Source organism: Botryllus schlosseri, chromosome 6 (assembly GCF_051294905.1).
Source record: "Botryllus schlosseri isolate E-star chromosome 6, Bs_hap1, whole genome shotgun sequence".
Classification (NCBI taxonomy): domain Eukaryota; kingdom Metazoa; phylum Chordata; class Ascidiacea; order Stolidobranchia; family Styelidae; genus Botryllus; species Botryllus schlosseri.
In genome coordinates this window covers 1,544,094-1,570,530 of record NC_137241.1, presented here as the reverse complement: position 1 = coordinate 1,570,530, position 26,437 = coordinate 1,544,094, and the positions used below count along the sequence as shown (strand labels likewise).

Sequence of the window (26,437 nt, the reverse complement as noted above, 5' to 3'; positions counted from 1 at the left end):
CAGTCCTTGCAAACTGAGCCCAGCGATATACATCATGCCCGCAATACAGTCAAGTGACAATATTATTGAGCTATGAACTTCGAAAAATTTTCGCGCTTGGCGCGGCTAGTGGCCCGCGCAATATTTCGTCAGTCGAATGTGGCCCTTTGGCTGAAAAGGTTGGCCACCCCTGGCATGGAGGAAGATATGGTCAAAGTAGTCGCAGTAGGTACTCAAGTAGAGGGTGATTTAGCGATCTCGTAGTACATAAAGGGAAATATTCTAGACTTGATTTTGCATAAAAACTGGATACTGTTAAGTAGAAGTAGAAGTATAGTTTTACATGATCATCACTCGAGCAATTATAGTGCAAGCAGGAAAACCTACCTGATTACTCTTGAAAAGTAGGAGTACTTTGTCACATGATCAACTCTGATTACAGGTGCTCTGATGCAGCATAGAAATGGCTGTAACACTAGTTCAATTAAATGCTTTAAAGTTTGGTAAATTTGAGTTAAGCGAATTGCCATGTGTTTATAATATCCACGTTATCGGTGAATTATAGATTTTATCGGTATCGGCTGGAAAATCTGATATCGGTCGGGCGCAAGCATGGAAAAGAGGTGGACAAACTTTCTAGCCCGCAGGCCGCATTGAGCATCTAAATCCATTCGCCAGCCGCACTATGTACAATTGTGGTTATAAACCAATACTCAATATTGGTATTTAATTATATAGTGAGATAATATTGAGATAATATATATATGCATATTTCAATCAAACCAAACACTTATTTGATGATAACGTACATGTGTCACAAACATTGACGAGATTTTATAAGCTGGTCTACCTTAATTACCAAAATCCATCAAGACTATAGGGATGAAAGTCGGTTGTCTCATTCTTAGAACAGCATGTAAATCTTAATCTCTGAACAGCGATTTGTTCATAGATTTGCTGATTCTACTTTTGGTTCAACTCCAGGACTCACAATGCTGACAGCATCATAAACATGTTAGCTTTAGATACGCTTCTACAATATATAAATATAAATACATCTACACATACAGAGAACAAATCTATCTAACACACACGCGAATCGGTTTTTCAAAATACAGCACTAAAAATGGCTCTGGAGTAGACAATATAAAATCACACGGTCATTCCCGTTTTAACCGTTTGTTATGTTGAGCAGTTGAAACTTTCTGAAATGCCCGCGCCTTGAGGTAGGACTTTCGCGACAGCAATAAAATAAAATAAAATACTATAGTAAGATTAAACTTACAATATCATGGTCAAATATATCAAGAAACTCTTTCATCAAGCCCCCGCAGTAATTTGATTTTTAGTAGGCATTTTATCAATATTTGCAATACGTTTCTTGAGACGTTTGCTGGCCGCACAAAATGGTGTTGATCTCATATATATGGAAATACCGACTTGGAATCGTGCGCTCTCACGAAAAATATTTGTTTCTAGTACGCTTGGGCGATACCAATATCTTTCCACCATACGCCATACCTAATGGGGGGTCAAGAAAAAACAGCATGTAACAAAATGACTAATTACATTTGGCCCACCCGATGATGCATCATCATTTCTAACTTGCCCTAAATTTTCGAAAACATTCCCTCCATCACCTTAAAGGTTAATCTGATAACGTCGGCTGAGAAAGGATAAATATTTGATAGTAATGTGTAAAACTTCTAGTATTAAAGACAAAATTCATAAGTGAATAGCGGGAATAGCAAAAAGGTTGGCTACCCCTAGTCAATGCGAATTCGTGTATTTGACTCTAATCTAGGGTTACCATATTTTTGTGGATCAAATTCGGGACTCTTTAGCGCCCACTATGGGATTTTATAGTCAATATGACGTCGCACTAGCAAAGCTCCGCCTATCGTCTGTACACAGGAGTTGAAGTGGAACATAGGTTCTGAATTAGGCCATCTCTAATGGGAGCTCTGGCGATTGCTTGGGTTTGCAACAGATTTATTCACGGGTCCGATAAAATCGTCTGGTGGACCTAGATTTACTAAAATCCACGAAAAATTGGTGGGCATGTCCCCTTTCCCGCCGGCAAGTTGATCATTTGATGAGGCCAAAACTTTCACCCCGAATGATTTCCAGATACAGATCACCAAAACATGTATTGAACCACCATAGGGTAATCGATGCAACTTCTTGGGGGCATACTATATGCATCTGCTTGTTAGATTTTGTGAATGAAATCAGTCGATAATATTGGTTTATCCATATATTACTATAAAATATACCAGTAGGTTGCACTGCCGGTGGTTTCCAACCATTTATGGCTACGAGCTCATTTCCAATTTGAAAATATTCCGTGGTAGAACTCAAAATATTATAGGCTGATTAAGTGAGCTTGCCCAGATTTCCTCACGGCCTATTTTGAAAGCTGATAACGTCCAACATTTTCGCGATCCCCAGGATAGGACCCTCAGTTACAGAACGACTGTATTTGACTACAGCATCCAAACGGCCTTGCACAGTTCTAGGAATAAACCGTTATCTAATAACTGAGATTACAATTAGAGTTATTTCAGTAAATGAATGTTATCTTTATATATTTTGATTTCATTTTTTTGCGATGGCGGTGCGTGGTCCCAATAATAACATCAACATACGTTGTATTGAATCGCGCGTAGCGCGAAGGAAAATTTTAAATGTCATAAATCTGCCTAAAAATAATATTATTGGTGCTGATTTACGAAAAGATTTTGAGCCTTCAAAATTCCGGATATTTAGGCATATTTTAGAATTTCATCCCGGACGCAGTTTTACAGTGAAATCCCGGACATGTCTGGGAAATTCCGGACGTATGGAAACCCTACTCTAATCAACGAAAAATTGCAAGTCCATTCGAGTCATGACTCGAGTCAATAAAACCCTGGGTCACAAAAACCTGTAGCTGTAACGTTATACCTATTATTTGATTTAATTCCAGCGTCAAGAGTGCGACCGGGGGCTCCGCTAACTTCTCCACGATTTGCTTAAAGATAGGCAACGACTGCAAAGAGAGGTCATTGCTCGAGTTGTGGAGTTTCGATGATACCGCACTAGACGCTTTGACAGAAGCGGACATTCTGGCTAAAGTCAACGAAAATAATCTCGTCAGCCCGGTTTTCGGCGATGCATATGAAGTGTCTCAAGTGCTGGGTGAGCAATGAGTTATTGCGCATATAAGCATTGATGGTCAAAAGAGTACTCGTTCGTACTCATATAAGAGTAGAAGTAGCGCCATACATTTCTGCTCACGTGGAGATAGAAATAGTGATTCACAATTAAGTTAAAAATATATATATAAAAGAAATCACTCCAGCAGGTAGTAGGCCTACATAGGCGAAAGCATTTTTCTTCAAGTATAATGCTCCACGTCACCGTGCCATCTGTCGGGGGCATTATTTCGCTCAGCTGAACGCAACTAATATACATTGCATAAACTTGAGATCTATTTTCCGTTTTATGTTTATAACAGGTGGCATCGTTGGGACTTCTCCATCTATCTCATCCGCCAAAGCACATTTGCTGCATTATGTAACTCGGTAAGTGTTCCCGAACTGTTTTTCATCACGTAAAAGGTCAAGGGATCATCGGGACCGTTTCGTCCAATTAGCCTACTGTATGGTACATAACTAACCGTGCTGTAAGGAAAGGGAGGACAATACGTTTTTGAACTGCTAAGACACATGGACGCAGTACGTATAGCATGGTTTTAATGGATTTAATCCGATTATCCTTCATTTAATTTACGTGAGCCAACTTCCCGGAGTGTATGGGGTGATTTTACTTGTATATCCCATTACCCCAGCAGGCCTAACTAGTAGATACGGATACACAGCGTATACCATTCTTCCAGGCATCTAATGTGTTCATAAATGGATTAATTTATTTGATATATGATTGTGAAGTCAAGCGAACATGCTAAAAGTTGTGCGGCGTTTCTAAATAATCTTGGATTCAATCCGCGCATCGTCAGTTTCGTTACTACTGACAAATATTGATTGAGGGTAATACGAGCCGTAATCGTCTATTGAATTCCGTCGTGCTCTGGCTTCGCAGGATCTTAAATCAAGACTGGGAAAATGCCTTCATAGACGTTGGTCGGCGGCAGTATAGCGGAGTGGACGTTTATGTCCTTGCCAGCTCCAGCCGTCAACAGGAATCGTCCGGAAGCTTTACTGGAGACTTGCCGCTTTTCTTCGTGGGATTCGTGTTTATATTCATTTACATATTGCTGATGACTGGAAAATTCTCGTTGATGGAGCACAGGTGATATATAAATTTTCTTTGTCTGAATTTAGAAAATTCGGTGAACAATCTAACTGCAAACATGAGCGGATTAAAATTCTTCAAGTCAAAATACCTAGTCCGACCAAAATCTCAATGTTCAGTTCAACGCAACTAAACTGAAATACCTCACCACATTTCCGTGATCCGGTATTCAAAGTTTGACGATTCTCGCGAAATATAAAGAACATATTCACTGCCAAATATCAGGATATCACTGTCTCAAAGTGAGACTTCAGTTTACCGGATATGAAAAGGCTCCTCTACCTCCTCGCCACGTGATCCGCATAAGCGGTGTCTTATAAAAAGCCTAGAAATGGGCCGTGCTACAAGTCGGTAAATACGGAATCAAAAAGAGTATCGGCCTGGTGTAAAATGACCAATGTAGTTGAAACGCCATGAATATTAAACAAACAAGGTACGGAGATGATGTGAAGTCAGATAGTAGCCTACGTAACAAATCGGATGGAATGCTGCTATTCAAATTCAAATTTCGCCGGGCAATTCAATTTTGCCTCGCTGCTACGCAGTAAAATCAAGCAGGGCGCAGTAATGAATCGTGTCGCGATTATCGGTGTCTGGACCTGACTCACTTTGTGTATTGACTCGACATATGCTCGAGTCCTTGTACACGACTCAATCAAGTCTTATGACTCGACGCAAATCGCGCCAGGACTGTCTGTTATCTAGATTATTACAGCAAACAATACGTTCACATTGTCCCTCTGCTATCTGTTTTAATAAGTCTGATAATAGGAGGGGCGATCAAAGCAGTCATTATTGGCACGCTAGTAGAAGAAGCAGTAACGACGAATATTCACACTCAAGTAAAAGTAGAAATGGAGATTTCTAAATAGGCAAAAATTAAGTATTCCAAGCCTAGATTTGGCTAGGAAGCTGCAAGTTCAAGTGGAAGTGAAATTAGTCTAAATCCATGGGCAAAACCTACTTGAGTACTTCGACAAAGTGGCGGTAGGCTACTTATTTGTTGCCCATCTCTGGTTAAGACAAATGGGTATAAATGTGGCGGGTTCGTTTAGCCCGAGCAGAGTTTTAAAAATGGGTTGAATATGCCCTGGACTCGACACTGAACAAAAATAAACCGCATAAATTGGACTCGGAACCAATCCTCGATACTGTGACTCGGACGTGACCTAATGCAACCCTCGGAGACTTGACTTGTGATGAATTGAAATAAATGACTCGACTTGTGCGCTTAAAAACTATAAAAGTAAGATCGACTTGTAACTCGGAGCGTTGTGACTTGGTTACAACCCTCGAAACACATACTTTTTCCACGTCACGCCCACTTCATCTCCCTGTACGGATAGAATATGGTAGCACTGAAGTATTTTTTCTTCAGAGTTTACATAGCCTTGATGGGAGTATCAGCTGCCGGCTTGTCAATGGCTGCTGGAATCGGTTTGTCCTCTTGCTTCGGTCTTCCATGGAGCAGCCTACATCTGATCGTGCCGTTTTTGGTAATCGGAATCGGAGTCGACGACATGTTCGTCATACTGCAGTCCTGGGACACAGTACAGAATGACCGTGATAACAAAGATCTACCGCTTCACGTAAAGGCCGCAAAAACACTTGAGGTGTGTGACTGTTGTCTCTACCGGCCTGTACAAACTACTAGATTCTCAAAATGCTCAACTGCAACTACTGCAGCTACTCAATTTTAATACCCGCATCTATAGAACTGAAACTAGAATTAAAGATCTTTAAAAATCCGCAACCAACTAATAGTAGCAAAAGAGCTAAAAATAGCGGAGATTGAATCGGCATTCAAAAGGACGGGTTTCGAGTTTGGAACTCCGTGCTATCAATCGCCGCAACAACATTTCACGACAGAACACCTGTATCACGATTCACGTCAAACGACGTTACTTGATATCCAGTTATTCGGCAACTATTTTTTTAAATACGCTCCTAGAACTATTGTTAGAACTAATAACTTTTCAAAATTCGCCACTAAAACTAAGACTTCACAAAAACATTAGTTAGCTGACTGTCCACTATCTAATAGTGTATTAGGCCTATGTGTACAAATAGCAGGCTACATTGTACAAGTCTGGTTTCAAAGTGTGCTTGAGTCAGTTTTGTGCTTAATAAAAATATATGGTCATGATTACAGACTGCGGGAGTTTCAATCACTGTGACGTCACTCACTGATCTGGTGGCTTTCGGCGTTGGAGCGTCGAGTGACTTGGCTGCGTTCGCGTCGTTCAGTGTGTTCGTCGCGGTCTGCATCATTCTGCTGTTTTTCCTCGAGGTGCCGATCTACTGCCTTAGTTCCCTGTGATTAAACGGGAGAGCACTACTCGTCTTTTACAGTGTACATTTTTCCTGTCTTGCGTGGTGCTGGACGAACGCAGGAAGTTGAATCGATACGACGCGTGTCTGGCTTGCTGTTACAAACATGATGAGAATTACAAGCCATCGAAATGTGGGCAACGAGAGGTGAGCGCCAACATTGTATCGGGCATAGAGTCTCCGTCATAGCCGCACTGACTGTGAACCTGGATTTTAGTTCAACTTCTGTTTAGGACTGGCCACAATGATTCGAATTTGATCTAATTCTTTTGACAACTGGAATACTGTCCTCGCCTCTTCATGGGCAATTATAAATTATATTATTATTCTAAAAACTGTCAATATTGAGCAGCGTTTTAAGCAGGCTAACGATGCGTGTGTATCGCCTATAATATCGAATCTATGCAGTATAGCGCGATGGGTTATCCTTCTTCTTCGTTTTACAGATACTACACAGATTGTTTGAGGATGGCTTGGGTCGCATCGTCGCTAACGTTCCCTTCGCAATAGTAGCAATCTGCATGACTTTGGGAATAGCTGGACTTATGGCCTGGGGATTCTATAAATTGGAAGTTCGCTACGATCCTGACTGGTATATTCCGTTGGACAGGTAACATGAGTTGATATTCTATTTTCTGCCTGTTTGCTTCAGGTGATTTATTCGATGTTTATGGTGTGGCGACATGTATGGTCATTGGTCATATTAAACGAAATATTTAGCGACGGCTCGCTTTTGCGCAATAGTCGTATTCCTTGATACCACGTATTCAGTTTTAGTGAGAGTCCAGGGAAACTATTATATATCAACCGAAAGCCGATCGTTGCCTCTTGTATATCCAGATTCGTAAACATCTTCCGTCACCAACTTGGAGTGTTTTCAGTTCGAGCTGATCCCATTCTTATTTTGCCTTTCCTAAATAACGATCCTTTTCTGTAGCCGCATAAGCGTGTAACATCCAAAGTGGGAATTCCACTGATCGAAAATATAGATTACAATATGCATTTTATTGCCAGTTACGTGGCTGTATATGGCGACAAATATGAACAGTACTACAGCTTTGGTGCGGAAGCCAGCGTCTATGTACTTAACGCTGACTTTTACAACGAAAGACAAAAATTGGATAATCTTTTCGCTAGACTGCAAAGTAACGCGGACCTGAATCCGGTCTACGGATCGAGGTGACATCATGACACGATTGGTTTACATGAGTTTGTGTTTGATTAACTTTGTATGTCTTGTACAGTTGGTTTGCTGCCTATACTGAGTATGAATTTACTACAAACTCGAGAAATGTCTCTCTTGCTACCGCTTACGCGAATGCAAATGAATTTTACGAGGGCGTTCAAACGTTCTTGAGCTCTACATCTGGAAGAAAGTACATTTACGTAAGTAATACAGGTCGACTCGACATCGGTTTCTTTGTAAGCGTGGCAGAAGAATCCTTATTATATTAAAGAATCACATGCAGTATTTACAGTAGGTCGATAACATGCTGCTTCTACGTGATGTATCGCAGACTATAACTGCTTTAAGGTTGTTCAATAGGAAATCTTGTATTTCTTGAATTATAAATTTTCGTAGTCAAAGTATTGATGCCACTCAGTATAAAACAAATGCCGTAAATTTTTCCCCAACTGGAAGCGAAGATTTACGAGTCACGTCAAAACCAATTGAACTAGAATTATAAAAGAATCAGTTTAAACACAACTCAAGAATAATAGTTTAGTAAGAGGGCTGATATCTTGAAAGATGGTAAACTTTATCTCTGCGCAGCATAAAAATAGGGATATATATAGTAGTGCGGAGCATGGACCGGAGCCGGATTGGATATTCGGCCGGATTTTTTCAATTTTGGCCGGAGCCGGATCAGTAATTTTTCTGATACGGCCAGAATATTTATGGATAAGCATGATTTTTGTAACTAAATTACTACTAACCAACCACACGCAAGTAACCGACAAACCAGTGCGAAAATAAACGAGCCATATTTATAAATTCACGGAACCACCGTACCGTGTAGGGAGCTAGGGACGAATCTCCGTCCCGACGTTTTCATTCTTGGCCGGAGCCGGATCAGTACTTTTTCCGGCCGGAGCCGGATCAGTACTTTTTCCGGCCGGAGCCGGACCAGAGAATTGAAAAATCGGAGTCGGATCAGAGAATTTGTCGATCCGCTCCGCACTAGTATATAGTTGCAATTACTGAAATAAAGTATGTTACAGTGCAACTCAATAAAGGAGGTTTTTCGTGGTTACAATGTCACTGACAAAATGATGCAGTAAATAGAATTTCAATTGGGCAAATAGCGCCAGATAGCGGGAACCAAACACAGAGAGTACAGATGATGAAAATTGAATAGTATATGTTCCTGTTCATACTTGTAGCGATTGTTCGAAGTACAGAACTTGAATTGGGGTTCTCTTAAGGCTTGTAGACTAGCGTAGGACAGACCAGGGCATTTTACGGCCCGCGGGCCAAACTCGAACTATAGGGGAGATGTGGTACCGACGAGACACTGGGACCGAAAATACTTGAAAAATTATTTGTGATAATCCAATGATTACAGTACGCGAATTTGTATACAATAGCATGCTGGCAGAATCTTTTCTCACATGCAAAAAACTTCGACCTGCGTGGGTTATGGGGTCTGTGACAAATGATTTACGTTTTTGAGGGTGCAAAGTAAATTTGGATCGACATATACGCTTTTCTATATCACATTCCAGACTAACAAACCCGCAATAATTTTTGATGTGAATTATATGGCTTAAATCAAGGTATGTAATGGCACATTTTTTTGAATCAATACCCTCCTCGAGTGGACTATTTTTAATTCAAATACAATATTTATAGGGTGGGGGACCTATGTTACCATAGCCAAATCAAGCACTTAACAACAGAAACACGCCTACATACATAGAGGCTTTAAATCACAGTTACCTGTGGTGTTTTATCGCTAACACGAGGTATTTGAGAGTCAAAATGTCGATTTTCCGGTAATTTGTTTGTGGCAATAATTTTGTGAGTTTCGGCGTGAATCAAAACGTGATTTCATCCCAACATTAGAGTTGATATAATCTGTTTTATTCTTGTAGGTGGTGACGAAACATTCTTCATTGACGTGCTGTAGCCTAGATCAGTAGTTCTCAACCTTTTTTACCTCGCGGACCGGTAAAATTTCGATAAATATTTCGCGGACCGGTGAACCTTCAAACATTGAAATCAACCTAAAATGTAAATTAATAAACCGTTTTATTTGCACGTATGGTACTACAGAGCGACATTTTGAGGGTTATGTTCATGATAGTGTTCATGTGATTCGAGGTAAAATTTCGCCCAGATAAACGTGCTAACGCCGAGAGCCGATTACAGTATTTCGCGATGAAGGCCTTGTATTAACCGACTACACCAACTCGAATAATAAAAAGCGTTTCGGAATCCGACCAACTCAGTGTTGGGATGACTTGGCTCGAGTCAACTTTTTCAGATTACTTGAGTTAAGTCGAGGCACCTTGGAAAAATGACTTGACTTCACTTGAATCGGCGACTCAAAAATGTAGCTTAATCGTGATTTTCGACTCAATTTCAAGTCATCAAATAATCCGTGTCGAGTAAGTCGCTGTACCTGTACTATACGTAAGTGCTCTCGGCACGCTGATATGATATGTGAGCAACCAGTCATTCAACTATTGCTTAACCTGGTTTCATTCAGCCTCTGTCGGCAAGTCACAAATAAATTGACCGCAAACATACTGATTTTTCGTAGGGTATTACGAGGGCGAGCTTCTGTCCCAGCGTGAGTCCGCCAAACCACTATTGTACCGCCGATACGTAGATGATACATTTGTCATTTTCAGGAATGAATCGGAGTGTGACCAATTTCTCATTCGCTTAAACTCGCTTCACCCGGCCTTGCAATTCACAATAGAAAAAGAACGCAATAACTCATTATCATTTCTGGACGTATTAGTTGAAAAGCGCAATACCAACAAATTTGAAACGTCTGTTTTCAGAAAACCGACATTCACAGGCCAATACCTTCGCTGGAATTCATTTAGTCCTCGGCGCAGAAAAATTAACCTCATAGGCACACTCGTGCATAGAGCGCTGATGATATGTTCGGGTAACAAACTGAGTTTAGAACTTGACTACATCCGAAAAATATTACTTGATAACGGTTACCCTGAACACGTCATCAGCCGCGGCATGGAGACGCAATTCAACGCAGAAAAACGAACAGAGCCCACCGCACGAACAATAAAAGATGTTTATATCCATCTACCTTGGATTGGCCCCATTTCCACCCGCTTTGAAAAACAATTGATTTCTGCTGTCGGTAAATGTTACGATACAGTCAAAACCAATGTGATTTTTACAACAACACAACTGCTCCCTTCAACACGCAAAGACGTGCTTCCTGCACTTCAACAAAGTAATGTAGTGTACGAATATAGGTGCCACTGTGATTGTGGCTACGTGGGAAGAACGTCAAGACGTCTGCAGGACCGCATAAACCAACATGTCCCCAGATTTATCAGAACACGTGCGTCACGCGATGTGAAAAGCTCACCCTTAACTCATCCACTCAAGATTGATGCTGATCGATCAAAAGCCATTAATTCTGCCATCGGCAAACATCTGTTGGATAATCCGATTTGTGCGAATAATTATCGAGACGACCGATTTCGAATCGTAGGTCGAGGCCGTTCACAATTCCATTTGTGTGCCTTGGAATCAACTTTTATCAAAATACACCAACCAAAACTCTGTCAACAAAAGGAGTTCGTGTATCACCTAAAAATAGTACATTGAACGCTCTCTCATTCGAAATTTCATGCTGTTGACGTCATATTTTGTGATACGATTGTTGATATACAATGTTCTTTCCAATTCTCTACTAGTTGCTGACGATTACCCCTGACGAGTGTCAGCCGAAAATATTCGGGTTCATTTCAATATGAATATACTATTTAATTGTATATTGAAGTTCTGTACCTCCAAGAAGCTCTTCAAATACTGATTAGAGCTTACGTTGTCGTAGACTAGTAGAATTCTATCTGTAGCACAGTCTTTCTGCTCAGTACGATAATCTTAACGAACCTCTTGCATAATTAATTTAAATCGGACTGATATATTAATTTATACATTTATATTACTCGTCAACAATTGGTACAGGCTTCAATTGTATCGTATGGATATATAAGTGTATTGTATATTGGATCATATCAATTTGTTTTAATTTCTGAGACTTCCTATTCTGTCATCTATTTGGCGGACAGTTACCGACGTGGCTTAGTAGTTCTACGTATGTCAGCCATACAATGCCCAGTTGAATGTATAATTACCTCGATATTCGTTACTCGATTTCTAATTCATAGTGAATCAATCCGTACTTCAATCATCCCGCAAAATAAAATGGCCCGACTCAGGCCACGAACTTCGTAAATTCAACATGACTTTGTGACTTGACTCGAGTTACCTCCAAAAATCGAGTGACTTGAAGTGACTCGAGTCGGAATGTGCAATGACTCGAATTAACTTGTGACTCGAATGTAGTGACTTGATCCCAACACCGGACCAAGCAACGTGTCGTGCTTCCTACTCATTCCCCACTACAACCAGACGAAATATGAATGCAGTACGCCGCACGAAATACAATTTAGATATATTTGGTCGCAACGCTGCATACCGCTGTATACGTATTCAGTTCTCTAGAGAACCCCGAATCGTGATTTTAAAACAATAAATTAAATTCCAACCTTCGCATTTACAGTTAAATCTCTTGCATCCCTCACAACGAATATGCAGGGCCAACGCCGTATCACGTCTAAAACAAGGAGAGGGACATAGAAACATGCCAACTACTGTAATGGTGGTTTATAGCTGTACTCAATCGGCCGATCGTCGTGTTATCGTCTATTCCGTTGTTTGTATATAACGTCGTTGATAATTCTCGGATTATCCGTGATCGTTGGAGAATTATCAACGAAAAACTCAAATAACTCCGCTTCTACTTGTTGAAATTGACTCAAATTTGTTTTGCATCGTCTTTGAAGACAACTCAACAACTTCATGGGGTTGGCAGAAAAATTTGAATTTTTTTCTTTTAATTTTTCCTAATAAATTAAATATTTTAATTTCATCTGCGGAGTCGTATGCTTGTTAGAATTGAACCAAATTTGATGTGCAGAGTTTTTTAGGGTAACCTGACAATTTAATCAGTGAATGGCTGGAATGCGGGGAAAAAGTTATCTTTGAACAGCCCCTAATGCACACTGCTGCCCAGTGTACAACACTCTGAAAGTAAACGAGGACAAAATCAAATGATAAGCGACAAAATCAGGTGGCTTGTGACGGAAGGCGAGATCGATATGTCGGTCAGGTCATGTTCCGGTACATGTTGCGGGCTGACTAGTATTCAGTCAGAAGAAGTTGCTTGTATTTCGACTTGAATGTGGACATGCTCGACGACTGTCGGATAGCCGTCGAGATACTGTTCCACACTTCTGGTCCGGCATACTTGATAGAACGATGATCTTTCGCGTCGACCATATGATATACTTGGACGACGACGGCGCGCGTGTGTTGTACTCATGTACTTTTGATACAGAGGTAAAGAAGTCATTGAAAATTTCGGGGCAGTGACCACAAGGGTACTGATACATAAACTTGACGGTTTCTAGTTTCCGCATATCTTTTATGTTTAGGACACCGAATCTTTTGAGCATTGATTTGTAAAGTAAAGTAAAGGTGGTGCGACTTGCTAGAATAAAACCCCTACAATTCATTCATGTATACATGCTTAACCAAGTAGGCTATTCAAGTGAAAAGCAGAAGCACGAGGTTACATTTTGGAATCAGTTGACTATCGTCCGGCCCTCGAGCGATTTGAAGGCTTGAATCCGGCCCGCGACGCAATTTGAGTTTGACGCCCCGGGTCCATGGGTTAGTGTGATTAGAAAGAGTTAACAATGTGTCTTGCATACCATTGTTCTGAATAATTACGTGAAATAAATAATATAATTGTACTATGACTCTAAATTCCTAATTGCCTAATAGCAGTGTTGGGATCAAGTCACTACCTTCGAGTCACGAGTCATTTCGAGTCATTGCACATTTTGACTCGAGTCAAGTCAAGTCAATCGATTTTCGAAAGTGACTCGAGTCAAGTCAAGTCACTCGATTTTTGGAGGTGACTCGAGTCAAGTCGAGTCAAGTCAAGTCAAGTCACGAGTCAAGTCACTATTCAAGTCAAGTTGCCTTTTCGAAGTATAAGGCATGCTTATGTCATTGCATTTTGCTAGCTGTCAGAAATAAAGATTCAGTGGTCATTGATTCTGGACGAATATAGAGGTAAATATACACGCAAGAAGGCGCTTTATTGCTCACATATACGTAGAAATGCTAAACTACATAAGTAGTAGCGTAGCCTCGGATTATAGTTACCAGCCAAAATAGAGAATAGAGAAACAATACATTACCCAGTTACAAATTGATATGATAAAATTCGGGCCTGCCCTAATGGCTGAGGACTATAGAAACTATTTTAGAATTCAATTTCAATAAAACAAGTTTGGTTAAGTTAAGAACAGAGAACAGAAATAGACATTTTGCTATTAAATTACTTTACTATACTAGTTTACGACAGCGTAAGCAGTAAGCTCCGATCACTATATTTATGTGAGAACAATGGAGGTTCCAGTAAAAAGCACAATCATTGAATGATTGGTCGCTCTCACGGGTTACACCAGCGTTTCGCGTACAATCCGAACATATGCAGGACACAATGATTTTTATTGACGTCGATTTCTTGATGACTCGAAATTGACTCGTGAATTTTGCTCCGAGTCACGAGTCAATCCACATTTCTGATACACCGAGTCAAGTCAAGTCAAGTCATTTTAGCAAAGTGACTCGAGTCAAGTCAAGTCATACGAAAAAGGTGACTCGAGTCTGACTCGAGTCAAGTCATGACTCGAGTCATCCCATCACTGCCTAATAGTAACACATCCATCCAGAAGCTTGTGCTAACCACGTAATTCATTGCTTTTATTTTACAAATTATTAGAAATAGGCTACATACACCGCAGAATATAGTGCAAACTTTCGACTTAGCTAGCCAACGTATTTCCTGCGTGTCATTCTCATAAAATAGTTGCCCATCTGTGACATGGGGGCAGAGGTGGTCAGTTACGAAGTACTTCTACTTTTTCGAAGTACTCAAGTGGTTTTCCTTTACTCCTGGTACTTACTCAAGTAGATCTTTTCCTCCCTACTTCTACTTCGCAGTATTTTGTGAACTACTTATTTATTTTTCGTTATTTTCAGTTTGTCAAGTAGAAGTAGTTTAATCTCCCAATAAGAAAGATAGCCTGAGGAATTTCTGGGCTGTTTTCACGTAGTACCAACATTTAATTTTCATAAAAGTCATGCAATACCCAGAATTTTTGTTGCGATTCGCGCACAGTAGTTATGGAGTCACAAATATGTTTTAACGAAAGTATCGCTGAATATAATTTAGATACCGGGTTGCGTGGTTCCGTTCACACCGCATTGTCGCTTATATCCAATATTTCATCACCGAAAGTATTGCCCCAATAACGTTTGAAACTACCGTTTTGCAATATAGCAATTACCTATTATACCTAGCAGCCCATGACGTGTCCTAATCTGGAAAAGTGGACTTTTTAAACGTTAGACTAGCTGTTTTAGCAGACCACCGTTGAAACTTTCTGGACAAAAGACATGAAAAATATTTTCCGCTTTTTAGAAGTAGTATTTGTATTTTTCGTTCAATTATGAGTATTATACGTTGAGTTATAATTATAGTTCCAGTTCTTTGGTCTGGAGAACATACATGCTGAAGCATAAAAGCAAATGTAGTAATGCCTCTATTTTCCGAAAATAAAGCTACACTATATGGCATTTTTACGATCGGCCATATTTTTTTATTAACATTTACTAATCGCGCAAAGTGTTAACACCGTATCCGTCACAACTTCTCCGTATTGCTCATCGACTGAACTAGGGGCCTTATAATATGGGGAGGGCGCCATGCAATGATATTCTCTAAAACGGGGTGTTCGAGTAAACAAAGGATTAGTATCGCATTTCCATATCAATACTATCATTTACATCCAATGATGGGAACGACCGCTTATTCTGTCGAAAATTGGACACCTCCTGAGATGCATCAATATGAATCAAGCTCTCTACACCTTCCGCATAGCTCCATTTGCGGCTTTTGACAGTCCATGCGAACGAATTACGATCGTTTTCACATCTACTTAATTACTTGAGTAGATTTAAAGTCAGTCAATTCTACTTCTAATTTAAGTAGTTTTAGGTTGCTTATGTAAGAAGTACTTCTACTCGTACTTGAGTAGATATTTTCGTCGCTACTTCTACTTCTAGTTGAGTAGCTTTCTTGACCATTTTGACCCCCTCTGCATAGGGGTTCCCAAGTCATTAAAGGTTTAGAACCGTACATAGCTGGATTTCATTCTCCTAGTCAACACATTAATTTTATTTAATCGGAAATATCAGACATTGAATCGACATTTCGAAAGAACTGAGTTTCGAGTTTGAAGATCCCGACCGAAATAAGTCACCCGCTGACTACGCCATTGTTAGCAGTGATGGCTTTAAGCGAGCAATGGCTGCACAAACATCATTCAACAGAACACCGGCATCTCAATTCGGCCATACCCACGACACATGTTTTCTAGTTGTCCGGCAACAAATTTTTTTTCAAATGTGTATCTAGAACTACTGAATTTTCAAACTCTGCAACTAGAACTAGAACTAGAACTTAGGGCTGGGCAAAATCGAGTACTTGAGTGATTCGATTCTGAATCACGCAATATGCTTCGAGTCGAGTCGAGTAATCGAGTATCACTCATTATGACGTCATAACAGAATGTAATACGTCAAAGTTCAAATATGTACCGTTTATGCCACCAAAAAGAATATGATGACTGTTATCCATCTCATAAACGATAATTTGGTATTTTTTCAACCATACCGATTTCATTCCACTTGGTGACAATGTTGTGGGATAATCATGACTTCGGAAATGTGCTACGTCCGGTAACCTTCGTAGCTTTGTACTATATGTTTCGTATGCTACGATACCGCCAATCACGGTTTCATGGCTTCAACGGTCAAAATTAGTATCGAAACTATAATTCTCGTTGATAAATTAACTTTTAAGTAGTGAGAAGCTTATAATTTCAGTACTCGAAAAAATCGTCTTTTACTATACTCGACTCGAATCATTAAAATTATTACTCGATTCAGATTCGAGTACTCGAATCATTGTGCCCGGCCCTACTAGAACTACTGAATTTTCGAAATCCGCAACTAGAACTAGAACTACAACTACTCAATTTTCAAAATCAGCAGTGGCGGCTCGTGACAATATCGGGTGGTGGGGCAAGGGCTGCAAGCGACTTTTTATCAAGATGACGTCACAATGGCGTTTTCCAACGTAAACAAGTAACTTAATGATGGTACGGTAACATGAATTTCCCGGCAACAGTGACTTTAACGTATGTGCCACGAGAGGTCCGCTGGTGAGCTGTGACTTGAAGTGTGGTAACTGCGTAAACGGCGTACGGAACAAAGATTCAACACGGTTCATGTTCGCATTAGACCTGACTAATTATCTGCAGAAATGGAAATGACTATAACTCGAGAGATAGCAAGCCTAATTGGAAAGTTCAACGAATTCGGACAGATACGCAATTGTTATCTCATAGATTGGGCCTGTCCTATTGAATCCAAAACATCATTGTAAGGACTAAGAATAACAGCCTCGGAAATTTGGTCTCGGTACAGCATAAGAGATTTTGGCCTTGAAACTGGAGACTGTAACACGACACATACGTTTTTATTACTGTCTTATAGGTCTGCTGCGAAATCGCCTTTGAAAAATATATTACCGAATAAATACGTGGATGAAAGCCTTAAACTTGGTACACTGTTACATGACATTATCGAGAAGTGGCCTCATGGCCCTTTTCGGTATGGTACACTGTCAAAATTAATGCGAACAGACCAACACCGAATTTTGCGTAAAATTTACTGAGGAATAGGCTGATCAAGTGACGAGGGGTTGTACGCAAATGGCTTGAAGGCCACAATTTCACGGTGGAATTGACATTGGAGAATATACGATCAAAGTAAATATTTGAATGCAAACTGAGAATGATATCATCATCTCACTTAACGTTACCGCAGATACACCGGCTTTTGCGTGAAATCCGCAATGTGTTGTAGGCTAAAGTGTCAGATCGGAGCACATCTTTACCATACTTGACCTTGATAACGAAATTACTGCCCTAATCATTGAGTGTCAACCTTGAGACTTGGCACAGCGTTCGATACTAAAATCAAGACATACCGTGCAAAAGCTTATGACGGATCTAGGTAAGGAGCATCGTTAAAATCAATAGAGACCAATACCGGCTTTGCGTATAATCTGTTAGCGATAAATGACGTGTCAGCTCTCACTCGAATTAGGAAACGAAATTACCACTAACACAGTTCAGTGACAAACTTAAAACTTAATTGGTACAGCGTTCGATACTAACATTAAGACTTACCGTGCCAAATGTCATAACCGATCTCAGTATTGAACACCGTCAAAACCAATGGATACCAATACCGGCTTTTGAGTAAAATCTGTTTGCGATACATGACGGATCAGCACACACTCAACTTCGGAAACGGAATTACTACCCTAAACTTTAAGTAGAAACCCTGAAACTTGGGGCAGTGTTAAATACCACCATCACGACATGACATAACAAGTTTCAAGAGTTTTCATGGTGTGAAACCCCATTAAAATCGACCTATACCAACAAAGGTCGACTAAACGCATATGACGGTAACAGAGTTCAGCTATAGATACGATTGTTACATCACACCTTAAGGGCACAGAGCTATCGTGCCCCGGTTGCTCGGTAATTTTATGAATAGGAGAGAGTAAATCACCGTTTCTTTATTATGCGCGGTTTTGAGAGAATAGACAGTGAAAGCTTGTTATTAGCGCTACCGGGGCAAGCCCCGGCTAGGCATTCGCAAAGCGAAAACACAGAAGAGAATTTGATTTTCGCATAGACTTCGCTATATATGGGCATTTACAAGCGAAAGGACAAGAAGTATACGATTTTCGCTGTGATTTCGGTTTATATAGATAGGTGTGCGTCTATAAATGGTAAAGAATTGTTATTGAACAGAATTTTAGGTGGGGCAATGCCCCAGTTGCCCTATAGGACGAGCCGCCACTGAAAATCAGCAACTAGAACTAGAACTACTCAAAAAAATCGTTAGTTAGTTGACCGTAACTAACTAAATGTTCAGTTTGTACAAGTCTGTCTGACGTAATCTGTGCGCACAATCGATCCATGACGTTACGCAATTGTTAACTCTGGAGGTTTCGATTCTCACTACTACTATATGAGCATGACAAGCCAGGAATTTTCATAACTTGATATTCGATTTTACAGGACGTTGTGTTTCGAAACAGCGTGATCGTAGGCTCAAAATTCGACATACGACATCGTTCTGTGCAAGAGCAGGTCGACAATGTTGAGATCATCGACAGCATTAGACGGGATTGCGAAGCTGCCGAGTTCAGCAGTGGGACAAGTGTCTTCCCTTTTGGAAAGTCAGTATCGATACGACAATGTGTCAAATGATAAGTGTGTAAGAACGACACTCGTTCAACAGCAAGAGCAGCATAAAAGTTGTGATTCCAATCAGGCAGACTTGGACAAGTAGCTAATTCTTGCTGTCTAGTTAAACTAGTCAAGGCGAAATGTGATCATGATCCAATCTGTGAGAGTTTTATGCTTGAATTGTGATGACAATCTAATTTCGGCCTTTCCGGAAAATGCTACCGGAGAACTGTATAGTGCGAGAAGGCACAAGCTTTGCTGTTCAGGCAATTGCCATTCTCGTGCCGACGAGAATATACATACGTTGATTTGATATAAACTTAATTTGATTTTCGTCGTGCTTCTTCCTAGTTCCGAATTTAATTAAATTTCCAATTTTTTTGCCAATTCGGTAATTCTATTTCTCTAATTTGTAAAAAAAACTGTCTAGCTATCATTCTAATTCTAATCAAATTTGGATGAGGTGAACATTTTCTTCTTTTCGAGCTCTGCAATCAGGCCTTCGTTTGTGCTCGGATTTTGCTGCCTGAGCTGATGAAACTTCGACCGGAGTCGGGCTAGGTCAGGGGGGCCCACCCGCAGTATACACTGACTCTTCATGACATAATTGTGACATGTTAATGAGTTTTGTTTTCACCGTTACCTAATCCGGCTCTCTCCTATCGGAAGACTATAAAAACATCATCAACAAGATTCAACATTGAAGTGGCCAGCGCAATGGTTCGTAAATCTCATGTAGCGCTTTGGCCGAAAAGGTTGGCCGCCCCTGGGCTAGATGAAAAAATGTCATTCTCTGCTGCATCGGATTTTTGACATTTTGACTCCATTTACTCAATTTCTTCAAAAATGACATATACGATGTCGTTTGTGGCTCCCTTATATTTTCATTCGACACTGTAAATCCATGATGGCAGATACGCTTATTTATCAGATTAATCGCGGGTATCAAATTGTGCTTTCACGCCCTTCCAATAGCCGAAAAGGAGTCAAATATACCATTCCTTGTGGAAATATACATCCAGGGGTTAAGGAGCTTCTGTGTTTGCGTGTACCGCCCTTTTGGGATTTATTGGAGTGGTTCACCCACGTCACCCTTGGGTTATATCTCCATAAGGATTGGCGAATACTCATTTTCACCCATTGGAAGGGGGCGACACTGAAAGTGCCGTTTACTTGAATTACACCCCGCGCTATGGTTGACATCTGATAAATACACCCACTTTCCACCTATGGATCTACAGTGTGCATTACAATTATTACCTTGCAGTCTCTGTTATTGACTTTGCAAAAATTTTGGCCTGTGAAATTTTGACACCAACGACGCATAAAGCAACTAAGACAACGTGGCAAAAGCCTTGAATATGTGCCCTTAATCACTACATCTGCATCAAATGCTCCTCTATAATAACTATATATCGTACACTGTTCATTTCAGCTCTTACTTCATATACGAAATAACGCGCATAATCAGCCAAGAAGTCTATCGCAACATCGGCATAACTATGCTGTGCGTGCTTCTCATGGTTATCCCGATGCTCGCAAGTTTGCAGATGGGATGCTGGGTAGCACTTTGCGTAGCTATAACTACAGTGGACGTTGCCGGTACAATGTACTTCGCAGGTTAGATTTCTACATGCAATTCGTAACAAGTAGGGCTGGGCGCAATGCCTCGAGTGCTCGAATCCGAATCGAGCATTAATTCTAATGATTCGAGTCGAGTATCCTGATTAGTGAGAGACTATCTTTTCGAGTTCTGAAAATAAAAGTCGCTTTCTAATTCGACTAGAAGACTTCGGTCATATCGGGTCTCCCAGTCTATACCGTGTAAATTATAGTTGGGAAAATTTAAAAAATGTATACTATTGGACGTGAATGTTTGTGGACAACTGGACATTGCTTTTACTATATTTCATGGTTGACGAATAAAAGAATTCTCTCTCTCTCTCTCAAGAGTCATATTATCAAAGAGAATTATAGTCCCGATTCTAGTCTTTATGGGCCTTATCACACCATCCAAAACTTGGACTATATTGCTACGAATACGCATGTTAGCCCCTAAATTCCTATTGCTTTCGCAGGACTTTCAATAGAAACGAGTACCATCATTACGTTGCTGCTGTCGATCGGGTTAGCCGTAGATTACGCAGCGCATATCGGACACAAATTTCTGTCGATCAAAGGCAGCCGACGGATGCGGGCCAGAGTGGCCATTGGAGAGATTGGCTTGGCCGTCTTCAATGGAGGATTTAGCACCTTTTTGGCGCTTGTAATGCTGTCTTTGTCCAACACGTATACATACAGGGTGTTTTTCACGGTGAGTCGGCGAAGTACATTTATGAGTTCCTAGCGGGAATACTTTGAAATGTATGTTCAAGTGCAAAAAGAACTACTTTTTCCAAATTTCACGTGCTAGTTGAAAAAATTGTTAGGTTGTCCACGGAAAAAAACCTGCACACCGATTTCGAGTCAATTAATTCTAACCAGCGGCAGCGAAGTTATTACTATTGACTGATATACGAAATATTGAATTGCTGTCAATGAGATGGAAAATATTACAGATAGAATCGGCATTTCAAAAGGACGCAGTTTCGGGTTTGGAATGGGAGGGGTTCCTACCCTCAAAACCCACCTCCTGACTACGTCACTGTGAGCTAGAAATGGCTGCAAGAACATCAAGGAACATGATACAGGGATTACGATTCACACTAACCGACGTAGTTCTTTCTAGTTGTTCACCAACCATGTTTATTTTTAATTGGCAACTAGAACTAGTACTATACTCAAATAAATAATAGGCACTTGATCGCCATTGGTAATTTGTACGAATATGACAAACATGTTTGCTTACACACTGCTTTTTCCAGGTGTTCGTTTGCGTCGTGGGCTACGGACTGTGGAACGGCCTAGTGTTCCTCCCGTGCGTCTTGGCTCTCATCGGACCACCCCCTCACGCTAACGCCGTTGAAGCGCGTTTATCGAACAAGCACTACGAGAGGAAAGGAAAAGTAGACTCGCGCGAAACGAGCATGGATAATATTCCTTCTACGATATCAAAACGATCAGTATAATGTTCGTGAAGAACATGTTTAGTATACCTGTGAGAAAATTACCTTGCGAATATTTTATTTTCTGTGTCTGTGGAATTTCCTATTTCAGTTTTTGTTTATAGAATGTATATTATGAAAATATCGAATTATATCAAAGCTGGATTGTACCGCGATTCATCGGTTGAATATATTTATTGATAAGTGTTCTTCACTATCCTGCCTCTATTTCACTTTACTGCCATATGTCATTTATTTTGGAAAGACGAAATAATGCATAATTTTAAGGTACCAAGAGGCGCGCTATTACTTCAATTTAGTACACTATTCGGCACAATAAATTATCTGTTGCTTGTGAAGCGATGTCAAATGAATGCATAGTAGACATAGGCTTATAAGAATATAAAATTTATAATTATGATCATTAATTCTCGGATGCTCGATATTCGCGGTCCCATAATTCCGAGCGGTGTTGTGATTGTGGGATTATCTTGCGTGCTTCATTCGTTGAGAGTATTGGTAAATCCGTGAACCTAGATCAGTTGTTCCAAAAGTGGACGTCAGCGCCCCCGGGGACGTTGGGAACCTCAAATGAAATTGGGCGCTAGCTACAAACTGCATGATTGAGGGGGGGGGCGGATCAGTAAAATCGTCACGAGCGCTTTCTTTAGATTTTCAATGTTATTCAACAAAGCGTAAGTTGTTTTAGCCAATCAATTAACGAGAACGAACACAATTATTAGCTTGCGAGGTTCAATGTTAGCGCTTGTACAACGAGGATGATGAAGTTGCAAGTAGGGATGGTGTGAACCTCTGAAAGGTTCAGGTTCGTGTGAACGCGAACCTTTTTGAAAGGTTCTGTGTGAACACGAACGTGAACCTCATTACGTCACGTGACGTCATATTGCTAATTCCAACCCCATCCTTCAATGAAATGATAGCCTATATGAATGTGCACGATACCTAGCGACGACTCGGAAAACTTAATGTCACAATGCTGAAGTGCATATTGATGATGCATATTGACGCGCTAAACGTCGCCAAATGTATCAACTGGGGCAATCAAATGATTTAATATTCCAGTAAAAAGTTACACAGCAGTAGCTAACACCGCAATCGCACCGATTTGGTTTTATTGATACATTAAACATATGAAGTCAAGATTGACCCCTAGATTTTTTACTTCAGAAAACGATATAGATCTCATGGATTGGTTGAATAAGCATCATTCGCTGACTACATAGCTTATTTCGCTCGTGATGTTTTGTGATTGCTGGTCAAGCTCGCAGCAGAGCGTCACTATGTACAAACGGAAAGCTGGATATTTCGAGCAAACTTTTGCAACAAAGCAAGTAAAACTTTTGAGATTGTCAAGGTGCATGCTCGTTTAGTGTTGATTATTTATGCTGCCACCGCCACGCATAGAGTGGCCTGCAGTTGAAATCTACTAAATTTGAACCAACGATGTTATAACGAAGTGAAAATTGTAATATAAGAAAAAGGTTCACAGTGCAGAACCTACCAAGGTTCTGTTGTGAACGCGAACCTATAAATTTCCGAGATTCACACACAGAACGCGAACGTGAACCTCACGTTCACACCATCCCTAGTTGCAAGTGTTAAGTTCGAACTAACTAAACCTTGAGAACAATGCTCAATGTATTCTTTCACTGCGAATGGCAATCAAAATATCGCTAAAACACAAGATATTGTTAAAGTGTGCCATTTACGCCTCGCAAGGCTACCGCGAGAGGTTTCGTCGACATTTTGAAATAATGCGCAAAGTAATTCTGGACTGTAACAGACGGTCACTAATCTAAATCCGATGTGAAGTTTCTACATTTGACAAATAAAAATTGCTGCCATTCCCGCACTATCCCCCGTGAATTCGCTTTAAACCAGACATACCGCGTGCCTTGAATACAGTTTTGCACAATTCCGTGATTGATCGCAGAGAAGAGCAGACAAAAATGCGAAGTTTTTCAAATCCTCATTGTCTTCCTAATCACCAGCGAGAAGTGAGCTCATTTGGAAGTGATGTTCACGACAGGGAGTTTAGATATCTCTGGTTCACGATTACAAATTCGAATTACAAACATAGCCAATAGACACTTACGTGACCTTTGACACGGACCAATCAGGTTGCAGCAGGATGTAAACAAAGATCAAGCCCGGGCAAACTTACAATGAGCTCTTATGGAGAAAGGGTGAAAAATGAAGATTTTTAGCAAAATGACATTGAATTGGGGATAGCTGGCTTTGATGAATGGTAATAACGCATAGCTAGTATGTTTTTACAGTGTTCTAACCTAGAATAAACTTGAATGGTGGCAAGCAAGCATCAGCATGGTGTGTCCAAATGCATGGAGTTTTGACAATTTTTCGGATTATAAGCAACGATTGTTGTATACTATACTACAAGATTGTGGTAATGCGTATTTTGACGATTTCATAGGCTCAAGTCACGAGCAAAATTTTCAAGCTTATCTCGTGTTCAGAAATATATGGTAGAAAAATATAGCTGCTGCCACACAGCACAATTTTGGCGTATATTGATGATATGATGATGATATTGATTGAAAGCTACATGGAGAATCTATCGGATTTTTGGATTTGAGTGGAACAGTATTTTATTTTACCTCCGCGGAGAAATCTACGAAGTATTTGATGGAAGGCTACGTACACGAGGGATAAAGATTGAGGAGACAATCCTCTCTTATTGTGGAAGCAATATTCTATTGTGAACAGCCAATGTTATCTCAATTTGCAGAAAAGTGAGATACCACACCCAATGGAAATATCTCAGAAAATGTAGTATTGATTCACCTTGTACTTGTAAGTCAGGGTAAGTAAGGAAACAGACATTTCCTCAGAGACTGCGATGATGCAGTAGATATTGTAACCATGATTTATTTTCAGATTATAGGTTCTGATATATTATGGTTACCATACGACATACGTCCTCTTTTAAGAGGATTTGTCCTCTTTTGACTTTTTTGAAAGTGTCCTCGGAGGACGCCCTTTTGTCCTCTTCTTTTGAGATTTTGTCCCCGTTTTTGAGAATTTTGGTCATATTCATAGCAAATTCGACTGAGATGCCATGCACCTGCTCAAGTGAAGGAAAAAACAGTATTTTGGTCGCTGGCGAGAAAATTGACATTTTTTTTGGTCAACCGCCTACAAAGTAGGAAAAATTTACCATTTTTGAGAATTCTCATCCGGTTTTGCAAGTCTGAAAAAGTGTCCTCTTTTCAGATTTCCAAAATATGGTAACCCTATGATATATGCTCTCATGTATATGCATGGATTAAGACGCTCCAACACCTGAAGCTACAAGGGCTGAAAGACATACATTGTGATTTGCATCATCATCAGTGAGCTCCATCGTGATTGCCAAGCCATCTCTCGACCGTACTCGCTACCCATCAACTCCTGCCTCAAGGTAGATTTTGGTGTATCTAGTGTCTTCGGGTTCATAACATTTCACCCACACAAATAATCCTACAACATCTGCACCTGGAAAAATGTTCATTCAACAAATTGGGCATCTAAATGAGATTCAATGCACACCACTGGAATGAATAGACATGCACTGTTGGTACACACTGACCATGGAACCGCGCAATTAGGATCTGTAGCAAGCTATTAGGCATTACAATATTCGCAATGGAACTGAATTTGCACAATTGCCAAATATGTTGCGTCATTCATTTTTAATTTTTAATCTTGAATTAGAGTAAGCCAATTAGTCCATAGTTGATACACAATGTTGCATAATATGACAACGGACAAAATTTTATACTCCTTGATTCTTCCGATCAGTTGTTTAATATGAATACGATGTCTCGCCATCTTTCTTGTTGTGGAACAGTTTGGCCGTGACATTTGACGGTGTGTGGCAATCATGTGCAGGAATATTAAAATCTAGATTTAATTTCTTGATTTCAGACTCAATGGCAAATCCCTTTTCTGCCATGGTAGCATCTCTTGGTGCACCATAGCTCCATGTGAATAGTTCTCGTACAAAAGTTAGTGCATCACAATCCATCAATCCTTTTAAAGTTGTATGTAATTTTATTGTGAATGTAATCGCAATGAGCAGG

At 40.2% G+C, this 26,437-nt stretch overlaps 1 protein-coding gene and 1 long non-coding RNA gene across 2 annotated transcripts in view; both read left to right on the top strand.

The window, feature by feature from the left end:
* The window catches only part of LOC145440580 (patched domain-containing protein 3-like), a 36,087-nt gene extending 13,394 nt beyond the window's left edge, over nt 1-22,693 (top strand). The window contains exons 7-19 of the mRNA XM_080318227.1: nt 2,948-3,159; nt 3,479-3,545; nt 4,063-4,272; nt 5,654-5,888; nt 6,428-6,565; nt 6,628-6,753; nt 7,053-7,216; nt 7,621-7,785; nt 7,851-7,992; nt 19,120-19,280; nt 20,726-20,910; nt 21,369-21,604; nt 22,155-22,693. Of these exons, the coding sequence (XP_080174353.1) occupies nt 2,948-3,159; nt 3,479-3,545; nt 4,063-4,272; nt 5,654-5,888; nt 6,428-6,565; nt 6,628-6,753; nt 7,053-7,216; nt 7,621-7,785; nt 7,851-7,992; nt 19,120-19,280; nt 20,726-20,910; nt 21,369-21,604; nt 22,155-22,358 (2,245 nt within the window). The 3' untranslated portion in view covers nt 22,359-22,693. The remainder of the gene's footprint in view (nt 1-2,947; nt 3,160-3,478; nt 3,546-4,062; nt 4,273-5,653; nt 5,889-6,427; nt 6,566-6,627; nt 6,754-7,052; nt 7,217-7,620; nt 7,786-7,850; nt 7,993-19,119; nt 19,281-20,725; nt 20,911-21,368; nt 21,605-22,154) is intronic.
* Nucleotides 8,007-12,736, top strand: LOC145440611 (uncharacterized). Its single transcript, XR_013915582.1, has 2 exons — nt 8,007-10,369; nt 11,634-12,736. It is a non-coding gene; the product is annotated as an uncharacterized LOC145440611 (long non-coding RNA).
* Nucleotides 22,694-26,437: the final 3,744 nt, after the last annotated feature.